Below are 12,802 nucleotides of genomic sequence, written 5' to 3'. Positions count from 1 at the left end.
CCTATTTTAATGTATTTATTATGTAACTATTATCTATTCACGACCATTACAACTTCTACAACTTATTGCATATTCAATAGAGGGTAAGTACCAAAGTACGTCGAAAAAAAATATCTCCAAGACAGTGAGTTTAGAGCTTAACAATGAAGGTGCGCACGATTCATCTGATCAGCAATTACCTCACAATGGTTGTGCAGGAGTCAGTCCCGCACAGAACGCCCGCATGCCCACATCGCGCAGCTTGCTTCCCAGGCGGTGGTTTCGCTCGCGCCGCTCCCCACATCCAGAAGAGCCCGATGTCGCTCACAGATCCCTCCCTCGCGATATGGAGCGTCGCCAGCGACCTTCCAGGATTCTTGCTCCACCGCCAAGAACCCAGAACGCACCGCCAGATGAAGAATCCCTCGAAAGAGCCTATCCTTCCATGGGACATCTCGAGTATGTCCTTGCTGGATCATCACCTCCAGCTGAAAGTGCTCCTAATATGTACGACAGCTTCGAAGAACCGCCCTTGGATTTAACTGCGCATATTTGTGGGGACTCGATACGTCAGAGCGCTTATGAACAGATGCGCACTGTCGGCGGAAGACTTAGATTACTTGACGAATTAGAATCAGGCGTGATCACATCTGATCTTGCTGTAAATATCTTTGCAACAGCCTCTGAAGCAGAAAAGAATGTGTGTTTATTTTGGGCAGCGTTTCTTAAACTAAGTCCGCTATTAACACAATTGGTTGAAGCTGGGGCAGACCCATTACACTTCGACGCTCTGGGACTATCTCCCCTGCACGCAGCGGCGTTCAGTGGGTCTACGGATTGCGCCAATTATCTCATAACAAGTGGAGTGGATCCTAATTACATGCCAAGATGTTTTGTACCCCTCCACTGTGCTGCATTCGGCAATTCTGTGCAAGTGGCTAATTTACTAATCAATAGAGGTGCGTCTGTACATGCTGTTGTTAAGTACGTAAACTGCGAAGGCGGATTGTTACATTGCGCTGTACGGGCTAACTCTGTGGAATGTTTAAAGTTATTTATCTCTCACGGAGTCAATGTCAATCAGATTGAGCCTGGCGGAACTAATGCAATACATTTAGCAGCTGATTTGGGAATGATACAATGCCTCATTATACTGCTAGACACATCTGGTGCCGACGCGAATGTGAGAACTAGAGTTGGCGATCGAGAGTCTACAGCATTACACTTAGCCGCTGATGGAGGATTTATTGAATGTGTGGATTTCCTCCTTACAAAGGGTGCAGATGCCAGTCTTAAGAATCATCGAGGATTTACAGCTTTACATCTCGCAGCAAGATCTGCTAGTTTGGAATGCGTGGAGTCGTTGTTAAGAAAGGGCAACGCCGATCCAAATGCCATGGATTTTGATAAACGAACTCCGCTTCACGCCGCTATAGGAAAATCAGATAGTGCTTGCGATATAATCGAAACCTTAATTAGTTGGGGGGCAAATGTTAACCAGAAAGACGAGTACGGCTTTACTCCCTTACATCTAGCTGCTCTTGACGGATTATCCGCATGCGTTGAAACATTGATTTACCATGGAGCTGATGTAACAACGCGATCTAAAAAGGGAAACTCCGCACTTAATGTGATCGCTCGAAAGACGCCTGCGTCACTGGCTATGATAACGAGGAAATTGGACTGCGCTATTACATTACACCACTCACAGACGAGTAATCGAGAAGTTGAACTTGAACTTGACTTTCGCAGCATACTACAACATTGTTATCCGAGGGAAATAAGTTATCTTAACACATTTGTCGATGAAGGCCAGAAGGAAGTCCTGCTGCATCCATTATGTTCGGCGTTTCTATATATAAAATGGGAGAAGATAAGAAAATATTATGTTGCGCGACTTTTTTTGAGTTTTATATTTGTTTTATGTCTTACACTTTACGTTTTGACAGCACTTGCACATAACTGTTATAACGGTAGCAAGGACATGGAAGAGACGATTCAAGAACAAGAGTTATGTCAGAAACAATCAATTCTTGGTGACTTGCTTAGAAAAAATCCCTTTGTAATTGAAATGCAGTGGTGGGTGTTAGCCGGGATAACAATATTCGAAATATTTAGGAAAGTTTACGGCATAGCTGGATATTCGACAGTCAAACAGTACCTCATGCAATCGGAAAATATGATAGAATGGTTCGTCATCATTAGCGTGTTTTTGATTTCATACATTTATACTAATATCACGTATACATGGCAGAACCATGTTGGGGCTTTTGCTGTTCTAGCTGGATGGACAAATCTTATGATGATGATCGGCCAGTTACCAGTCTTCGGGACTTATGTAGCTATGTATCAGAAAGTACAAAAGGAATTTGCAAAACTGCTGATGGCTTATTCATGCATACTTATTGGCTTTACAATAAGTTTCTGCGTAATATTTCCAGACTCTTCATCGTTTGCCAACCCTTTCATGGGCTTTATAACCGTGTTAACAATGATGATTGGGGAACTTAATTTAGATTTATTACTGAACGAACCGGATGGAAATGATCCGCCTGTATTATTAGAATTTTCTGCGCAAATAACATATGTTTTATTTCTTATGTTTGTCACAGTAGTGCTGATGAACCTTCTGGTTGGTATAGCTGTTCACGACATTCAAGGGCTTCGAAAAACAGCAGGGCTCTCTAAGCTCGTTCGGCAAACTAAACTGATATCGTACATGGAATTAGCATTATTTAATGGCTATTTACCCAAATGCCTTTTAAAAATTCTACATTCTTCCGCACTTGTATCACCTCAAGCCTATAGAGTTGTGTTGAGCGTAAAACCTTTAAATCCAAGCGAGAAACGGTTACCTAGAGATATAATGATGGCGGCTTACGATATAGCTAAAATGAGGAAGCAGTATGGACATACCATTTCATCAAACGGATCTACTACCGGGGCATATTCATGTTTTAAAAAGTATGAAAACAATAATGACTCAAGCTATCGAGAATACGGTTATTCTTCTGGATTGGGAAGTTTGCAGGCGCGGCTAGATGAAACCTCAGAGAATGTACGTCAACTGACGCAGGAAGTAAGAGAGTTGAAAAAACTAATAAACGCCCAGCAGCTTGTGATACAACAGGCGTTGGCCGGTGCTATGGATCGTTGATGATATAATAGGCCGTTTATTTTCAATGCCAACGGTACAAGTCAATAAACTATAGCGAGCATTGTCGTTCGTTTAAAAATCTATTGTGGACCGTTGCGAACTTAATATGGAACGTGATATTTTGCACTGTACATATCGAAAATAAGAGCGGTAAACGCGTTCTGTGATCATATATATATATAAATTGTAGATTTACTATTTAACTATGGTTATTGTGATATTTACCTATTTTATAAATAAAGCATTTTTAAATATGCTGATTTATTTTCGTGCATATTTATAATTATTATATTAATTCAAAAGTCAACATTCATTTAGCAAACAAGCAGAAATGTGACAAATACCTACCTATAATAATTACCATGTGTCCTAAGTATACTATTATTAAACCATCACATGGTAATCTTAGGCTCTGTAATAGGGATAAAATAATTCAAAAATAAATATCAATAAATCAAAAGCGTTAAAATTCTAAATGGGGTATAAAGAGAAGAGAATTTAAATTAACAATCAACAGATCGAAACGTCATCGATCCTAGTCATTTGCCTAGCTGTTTGATCAACTGGCTGAACATCTTTCAGGTCGCTACTTAAACGGCTAGGCTAAGCTAGTTGGCTGCGACGTGTAGGTATATAATTTTTAACCGCACAATTTTATTGATATCCAACAGCTAGCTACATTGTCTCATATTTTATTTATTTATAGGTATTTTTACTATTGTGTCATTATCTATAAATATAATAATAGAACAATTGTTTTTTTTTTGTTTTTGTCTTTTTAATTCAGATTTAAAAAAGAATATTAAAAAAACAACAAATACATAATGTCTTTGCAAAATAATATATTTAAATAAATCAACTCACGTCTCAACTGTTTGGATACTGAGAAGGCGCTACTCACACTCATAGTCGACACATACGTTACTATGGCTGCGTCTGACGCCCCTCAATAGAGATAATACAGGTAAAGGGCCCTAATAATTGGTTGTTATAAATTTAAGTAAGCTGTTGGTAGAACACAATCTAGTAATTGTCTTTATCTGTATCCTGTAATCGTATGGTGTCTGACCAGGATTACATAATGTAAGACGACATTTTTAGACCGATATCTAGCGGCGGTCTTATTAACATATCGGTTTAATAGGTGTTAATTTCTTATTTTGAAATAGCTTGAGACTTAAGACGTCAAAATTTGTTATTTATATACAGCTTTTCTATAGCAACGATTTGTTTATTCATTTTAATTGTCTTTTGTATATGAATATGAGCCACATTCTCGGTATGTCTTAAAGGTCTCGTTGCCATAAGAAATAAAAAAGTCACATCGTCTATATTTTAGTTCGTAATTAATGAAATGTTAAATAATATTTAAATACCATTAATTAGATACATGAAAATCAAATATTCAAACGTCATTTATTGTATTATAGGAAGTGGTAACTATGGTGGGCGAAACATTTTGGCCTACCCGTTGAGTGAATTAAAAAAAACAGATTTGTCCTTCCATTTGTGATTTGACAGTTGACCAGGATCAGGAATTGCGCGCGCAATTACGAACTAACAAGTAGAAGTGTTTACTAGGCTAGAAGTGGAAAACGATCGATAGACTGAAGAGAATGGAAAATCTAGACTAGGTCTTATCTCTTTCGCCCAGCTAACCGCACTACCTAATTTGATTCTTAATCGGGTTTATCGATTAGTTGTTTCTGTCCGCGAGTGTCACTCAGGACAAATGCAGGGCAGTTTCAAGATTCAACTGATTAACATGGGGACACGGGCGGCTGCCTGTAAGACCATAATAACTCTTTGAAGCTCAATTAAATTGCATGCATGACTAACGCATTTCATTTTTCAGAGTTCGCTGCGGCATTTTGCGTAGTGAAAGCTTTTTATGTGTTCCTAATGCAGACCACCCAGCCATACGAAATGCAGCTTGCCTTGGAGCCTCTGAATCAGAAAGGTGAGCTCGTTCAATCGAGCTATTTTGTTGTTGCACCCTCAGCCCTGTGGCACGCTTCGCGAGTGGCCCTTAAATGTCTGTCACCCTTCTTCTAGTCTTGCCATCCAACTGTCTAGGATAGATTGCCTTATCCCACTTTTTGTAGACAAATCTTTTACTCTATGTACCCAAAAGCATTTCTTTAATCACTTTAAATTGAACACTTTTCAAAATTTTAAATAATTTTTAGAATTGATGGCAATTCTATTAATGTTGTATTGTGTACCTGACCGAATGCAGACTTCAGTGTTTAAAATTGATGTCGTTTTCTATGTGGTGTTACAGTTACCCTATGTACCATTGTTATTTTTATGTGTTTACAGACAAGTGTAGTGATGGTTCAAATAAATAGGTTTTAAAGATTTAGTGCCGAACAAGTCATCAATAACTAATATATATGTTTATTTGTAAGTATTTGATCTGCTCACCTTTCTTTTGATGCAGGCGCAAGGCTAGTTTGAAAAGATTACATACTTTATCATTATTACATAATCAATCCACTGCACCAATGTTGCACTTACATACATTCTTTTACAAGATATTCTTAGAGTTTATTTAGATTACATTAAAGTTAATTAGGAATATCATTGGCAACATCACCAAGACCAAGCAGTTTACTTTTGAACAGAAATAAAGTATGCATGTATACAATTATATGATAATATATTAGAATACCTCCAATTTAATTCTCTTTGCACTGAACAATAATTGCTATTAATATGTATAAAATAATTTACATAATAATAATGATTACCAATTTTATGAGAAAGTGATACAAAATTAAGTTGTGCATACTCAATCAAATACTAAATTTCATTAATGATTTATTACATATTAATAATTAACGTTCATTACTCAAATAAAAGTTCCTTGCTTGATAGTTTTCTCAATAGTTGCTTCTTTTATACAATTCTTGCATGCTTGTTCATAAGTATTGAATTTAATTTTAAACCCAAGGCAACCAAACAGTAAACTGGGTACCGGCATTGTGGCATTAACAAAGACCTATCGCATAATTTCAGAATAGAAGTTTCACATTAAAAGAATGTCAATATTATCAGCTGCTTTGCTGGTTACAATATACCGGTCTCATTAAAATTTATGTAATAGTTTAAGATCTCTCTTAATAGTTTGCATGTAATGTTTGTATGTTGTTTATATTAAGGAACCAGCAATCAAAGTAACTTAGAGTTGTTTACAGTCACCGCGAAGATCCGCAGCCTTTATGACTGCCAACTTCGTCTGATGCACAACATTCAGCCGCTACCATCCGGTATTGACATCGCGAACACTGTTAAATACTTCTCTCAGACATTGCTTAGTAAGTACTTCATATATAAGCCAGTAATAGCTCACCTTACGCAACTTTAAAGCTAAGATGGACTCTCTTTTTCGTAAGGATTGTGAGTATACATAGCTACTTATTGCGAAATAAATGTTTGTGTCTGATATATTAAACCTGCCGCTTAAATCAATCAATTAAATCAACTGAATATTATATATCGTGTATTAATATTAATTATACTAACAAGATTGGTTTCTTTTCTTTTTCTCTCGATATGCTCCCCTGCCGTTGTGTCCAGGGACGTTATCCATCTCTTATATTTATACTAAAAAAATAGATTAATTAAAATCATACTAATTCGTGTTACGCGTCTCGCGAGATATCACGCCTCGGTTACATCGGTAATATTATTTACAATAGTCATAGGCGAGTCGTGTTGTTTGCTTCCTTCAGATATTTTTTTTCGAAAAACCGATCAAGGCACGGTCTGCGCTTTGTTAACATGTCGGCCGTTACAGTCTACTGTCATCTGTGTTTGTTGCCCTAGGCCGTGCCTGGAGGTTGCGAATATTGGTCCATTGGTAAGAATGTTCGACTGTAACTCATGAGATGTCAGGTTCAACTATCTCAATGAAGACAAGCTTGCTGCCGGATTAAAAAATTTTATATCATACAAAAATGTGGATCAATGAGAAATAAAAAATAAACAATTTATATTTTAATTTTAGAATATTCGTGTTATAATATATAATGTAATTAAATATATAAATAAATTCCAGGTGTACTGAAAGATGTGCCGAAGTCCCCTCTCGAAATGATGAGAGATGCGGATAACGATGCAGAACGTATGGGTCTCTACCCTAATTTGGATTACAAGGGTCTATTCAATGCGATCTCTCAGCTGGTTGACTCAGCACCACATTTGCAGTATGGCGTCCAAGGTATATTGTCATAAAATTGTTTTTCTAAGTACTTAAGGCAATAAGAAGTGGCCTAGTGGCTTCAGTGTGCGACTCATCCCTGAGGTCGTAGGTTCGATCCCCGGCGTTGCACCAACGGACTTATCTTTAACATTCGCTCGAACGGGGAAGGAAAACGACAAAAAGTCGATGGCACGTGTCAGGCACTGGAGGCTGATCGCCTACTTGCCCATTAGATTGAATAATGATCATGAAACAGATTCAGAAATCTGAGGGCCAGACCTAAAGAGGTTGTAGCGCCACTGATGTATTTATTTTCTAAGTAGTTAAAGATTATTTGATAGTGTCGTATATCAGTATGAATTTCCTAATCTGTTATATTTTTTTTTAAGACACAGTGTTTTACCTTTTCTGTGCCTATTAATCCGAAACAGTTATTATTTAGCCGTGAATTGAAATCTCGTTCTCCATCTCATTGGGGTCTCAGAAAATAAATTTAAGAATTAAAACATTTTAGGGGACACCTTATTATATTAATCATAGCCAACTCTTCTATTTATAGAATAAATAGAGACTGTATATAGTCCTTTAATTGTTTTAAATTTATTTTCAAACCAATAATTATTCAAATATATTTCAGCATTCGGCCAAGCTGTCCTCCAATGCCTGGGCTGCTTGATGCCTTTCCTGGAGTATGACATGATCGACAATCTGCCATATTTAGTGGCCTACTGTTTTGCCATGTTCCCTGCCAACCTTCACCAGGATATATTGCATTTGCTGTGTTATTATATACTACCATTTACAATAAGTAAGTAATCTTTCATTTAATTCGAAATAAACAAAACAATTCCCATTAAGAAAACACTTTTTAAACGGATTGAAGCTATGTATTATTATTATAAACTTATAATTATAATACATAGCTTCAATACGTTTAAAAAGTGTTTTCTTAATGTGTAAAAGCTATGTTAACAAAAGACAATACTATAAAACAATTCCCTTCAAACAATTTCCGTCATTGTTTTAACACGATGTTGGGTCTTGAGTCTTAATTTCCCCTGCCGTATGTTTATATATAGAAAAATCCATTGGTGCATGGTTTTCGGACAGAAAAACCAGACTTACTTACTGAATCTACTGAAGCTTCATATTAAATTGGTGTATATGTCGCAGTAAAGTAGTAAAATCAGAGAGTTAATTGAATCTCTAGACAGTTAATAAACAATCTATGTTCAATCAAGTCGCTAAAGTACCGTCATACATGTGAGTGAACGAAACGTTTAACGAGTTTCCTAAACGTTGCTAGGCAACAAGACTAACCTAACCTAACCAATTTACAATAAAGCATAACACGGAATTGCCAAGCTCTCACGATCGCAGCGAAATAACAATAACAAATGAAATAATCATGGCGGAGTCTTGTTTTACATTGTTAATCAAAACGCTGGCTTTCGGTCAGACAGATAATTCAACGTTTTCGACGCTGTTTTATTTAAATCAAAACGCTAGCGACTTGATTGAATATCGATTTTTAATTAACTGTCTAGAGATTCTACTAACTCTCTGATTTAACTACTTTACTGCGGCATATAAAATGTCGTGTTATATTCCATAGCACGACGCTACGCTGGTATGGAAGAAGAAAGCGAGGCGTCACAGTCTGTCGGAGCTGTTATCATGATGGTCTTTCAGCACTCTACTAACCCTGGTAACCATTTCATATAAAATTTATTTAAAATAAAGGGCAGCAATAAAAGTTTTTTATCACTTGCAACTCAGCGTATTTTATAAGCAATGGGTGTGATAGGTAGGTTTTATAACTATATGTAGTCGATTATATAATCGATAAATATTTTAGTCGATAAATATTTTAGTCGATAGTATATGTCTATAACTTTTCACTAGAACTCGATCGTATATCTTCCGTTCGTTCGCTGGGTTCGTTAAAAACATTTTCGTTAGAACTTATTTCAACAAATTACTTAGACCAGTTGGTCCATTATTCCGCTTAATATATATGATACTCACAAATAAGGTGAGTATCATATATATTAAGGAAAAGACTAAGTGGCCATCTATAAGTAAAAGACTTTTATATATAGGTTCAGTAGATCGAGACATTACCCCTACAAGCACACAAACCATAACCTTTTATAATATTAATATAGATAACTAATCGCCTAACTAAATGTAATTAGTAACTTTTTTACACATATGGGTATCGCATTGTCTATGCTTGAAAACAAAACGCGTTTTCGAGGATTCCTACAATATTTTTTTAATACTTTCAGCCCACCACTGCCAACTCCTAGAATGCCTTATGTCAATGAAGCAGTCCGTTGTTAAGGACGTACTGTGTGTGATCGCGTACGGCACATGTGGGGCGCGTTTGTCTGCAGCTAAATTACTCTTCTACTACTGGCCACCGTTTGATGCCAAGCTTTTCGATAGGAAGGGCCTGCTCTGCAAGTTTTCTAGTAAGATTTTTTAATAATTTTATATGTTTTTGTTGTGATAGAAAAACGTTATTCATAAACATACTATATGTTTTTTCTAATTAGTCTAGTGTCAAACGTCAAATAAGAGGACGTTAAATGCCTTCTAAATATCTAAAGAAATTATAAACGCGGTTTAACTAATAAACTCTTATAGTATGTTTATGAGGCTGGATTTTAATTTGAATGTCATTTTTCAGTAGTTCTACTATAAGTTTGATAAAGCATGTAAATATGTAAACATAACCTTATCTTACCGTTTAGATATGTTCAAACTATATTTTCTATACATTATTTGTTAATTTCATAGTCTGTCCAAATTTTTTTGTAGAGAAAATATATTGGAATATTTTTTTTTATAATTTTATACTCTTTAAAATAAATTTAATGTTTTTAGCTTTAGATGTATAGTAGATGGTGTGAACCTGTGAAGCTTAATGTCGTGTAAGTTTATTTTTATTATAATTTATTTTACCCTATTTTTACATTTTAATGTTAACATTTATATATTAACTAAACTAAATTAAATTTTGCCGGTAATCGATTCCGGGGCCAAAATAGCGCGATCATTACTAACTGCCTAATATAACAGATGTGAAAAATAATTAGCAAGCAAAAAAAATTGGCAAGGTACCTTCATATAGGGTTGAATATTGCCTGTATATTAAAGTCTTGGGCAAGTTTCAGATTCAAATTTCAGGGTGAATTCATTGTAACGCAGAGTCGAATAACATCAAATCCTCAATTAAAAACATAAATAGCAAATTCATTCCACAGCGCACATATTTCTTCTAAATTAAACAAACTCTCGCGCATTCATAGTTCTTCTTTGATTTATTTGTTAATATGGCGCTGTGTTATTATGTATTCGTCCTTATTACTTATAAAGGCTACATATTGGAATCACTTCACGCTAATTCTTCAGATGACCTGGTGGCGTTCCTATGCCAGCGTGACATGTGTCCCAACGCGGGATGCGCAGAAGCAGCCAAAGTGTGCTACGATCATTGCATCAGTGTGACATTTGCTTCAGATACGCCGCCGCCATTGTACCTTTGCATCGAGTGCGCTAATGAGATCCATCGGTAATTTATTATAATATTTTAATTAAATGAAGAAATTTTCAATAATTTGCGTATGGCATTAAACGTGTTTAATAATTATGTATTTTAAAAGTTTTGCGCGTATATAAATGTGTAGTGACAGTTTTCATAATAAACAATTTAAAAAAAAAATATAATTCAATCCGACATAGTGTTATTTTATTTTACATAAATAAATTATAAATTTCTGTATTTAAAATACCAAATTCAAGTTGTAACGTTTTTTACGTTACAAATATGCTTTTTATTTTGTATTTAAAAAAGGCTCTATTAAAATGTTGATACAAAAATGGTTATATTTTTATTTATAGGGAACACCCAAATCAACGGTTCTTTGATATACTGCACCCGCAACAACAAGTCTCCATGGTCTGCGAAAATAAGGTAAAATATAATTAATTTCATCACGTATATTTCATTACGTATTATTAATAAAATAGTAATATTCCTTATATTATACGAGTGAAGTATTATACTATATAGTAGACAACGTCTTTCGACCTCCGTCGTAACTGAGCGTTCTTTAAGACCCTCTAGCCGGACACCACCAGTATGGAACCAGCTGCCCACTGAAGTATTTCCGTACAGTACGTTACGGACGTACGCACGTACGTAACATAAAAGAGTGTACCAATTCTTAAAAGGCCGAGAAAGCACTTGCGAGGCTTCTGGCAGTATGAGTGTCTACAGGCGGCGGTATCACTTAACATCAGGTCAGCCTCTTGCCCGTTTGCCCTCTGTTACATAAAAAATACAAGTCTCTTTGGTGTTGCCACATGAAATAAGCATTTGTAAGAATGTCTGAATTTTAAACGTTAAATCACTAGTCTCACACACTAGTGTAACAACTCCTCAGATTTTCCTCATTGATTTTAAATTCACAGTCATGTTATATCCAGTCGCGGTTCTTAAAATAAGTAATTATTTTCAGAATTGCAGATCAACAGACAAAGCAGCATATTCCATTTGTTTCTCAAACGAATGCGCGAGTTACAACGGAAATCATCCTATCAGGTAATAAAGAGGATATAACGAGGCATACGATTTATCTATTTATGATCTGCGCTCTTTACATAAGACCCGTAGGATTAGTCCTGGCGGTTATGACGAATTGAATTTGTTCGTAATAAAAAATTGTTTCGATATTTACCAATTTTATTTGTTAAATATGCCATAAATTATATATTGATAATGAAAGTAAAAAAAATTTAAATTAAAGCACACATATATTTAAAAAAAGGAATATAAACAATAACTTTAATCAAAAATGGGTCCAACTAAACTTTTAATTGCTGTATCTAGCAACACTGGTTTCACCCGTAGGTCTACAGACATATTTTAGAGTGACAGCTGTAAACAGTGAATAAAACAAGGTGATAAAATTATTCAAAAAAAGAACAAAGAAAAAACCACATTGCAAACACAATGTAAAGTAGGACACAAAGCAGTTAAATTCCCAACCCAGCTGACTGACATTCCAAAAGATAGTATTGTCTTTTGTTAATCCGTTTATTAGCTTTAATCCGTTCAAAAAGTGTTTTTTCTTAATTCCAAAAGATATTTTTTTATGTATTAAGCAGTCAATTGTTTCGTCGTCCCTGCGACTGACCATTTTCATATCAAGGTATACTGGGGCTTCATACGTCACCCAAGGCTTAGTATTTATTGTTAAAAATAGTTTATGAACGGCCAAAGACACGTTGGGTGACTAACGTATTAACGAATTACACACTTAATCCAAATCGAATCAACGTAACATAAGTAGTGTTAAATTGAAGTCCAAATTTATTTGTTTTATTAATTATCTTACAGCTAGCATACATATTATAAAACAAAACACTTAGACAATATACTAAGCCAA

The 12,802-nt window shown here is 35.5% G+C and overlaps 2 protein-coding genes across 5 annotated transcripts in view; both read left to right on the top strand.

Moving 5' to 3' along the window:
• Positions 1-207: 207 nt before the first annotated feature.
• On the top strand, positions 208-3,392 carry LOC123714089 (transient receptor potential channel pyrexia). Its single transcript, XM_045668213.1, has one exon. The coding sequence runs from the start codon at positions 224-226 to the stop codon at positions 3,134-3,136; it is 2,913 nt and encodes a 970-aa protein (XP_045524169.1). The 5' UTR covers positions 208-223; the 3' UTR covers positions 3,137-3,392.
• Positions 3,393-4,760: 1,368 nt separating this feature from the next.
• The window catches only part of LOC123706720 (protein unc-79 homolog), a 55,920-nt gene continuing 47,878 nt past the window's right edge, over positions 4,761-12,802 (top strand). For all 4 annotated transcript variants that reach the window (XM_045656116.1, XM_045656108.1, XM_045656099.1 and 1 more), the window contains exons 1-9: positions 4,761-4,923; positions 6,337-6,456; positions 7,200-7,361; positions 7,981-8,151; positions 8,959-9,051; positions 9,635-9,820; positions 10,764-10,923; positions 11,253-11,325; positions 11,873-11,955. In XM_045656116.1, the coding sequence (XP_045512072.1) occupies positions 4,869-4,923; positions 6,337-6,456; positions 7,200-7,361; positions 7,981-8,151; positions 8,959-9,051; positions 9,635-9,820; positions 10,764-10,923; positions 11,253-11,325; positions 11,873-11,955 (1,103 nt within the window). In that variant the 5' untranslated portion in view covers positions 4,761-4,868. The remainder of the gene's footprint in view (positions 4,924-6,336; positions 6,457-7,199; positions 7,362-7,980; positions 8,152-8,958; positions 9,052-9,634; positions 9,821-10,763; positions 10,924-11,252; positions 11,326-11,872; positions 11,956-12,802) is intronic.

This window comes from Pieris brassicae, chromosome 1, assembly GCF_905147105.1.
Source record: "Pieris brassicae chromosome 1, ilPieBrab1.1, whole genome shotgun sequence".
Taxonomy (NCBI): Eukaryota; Metazoa; Arthropoda; class Insecta; order Lepidoptera; family Pieridae; genus Pieris; species Pieris brassicae.
This window is presented reverse-complemented; position numbering and strand designations above follow the sequence as displayed.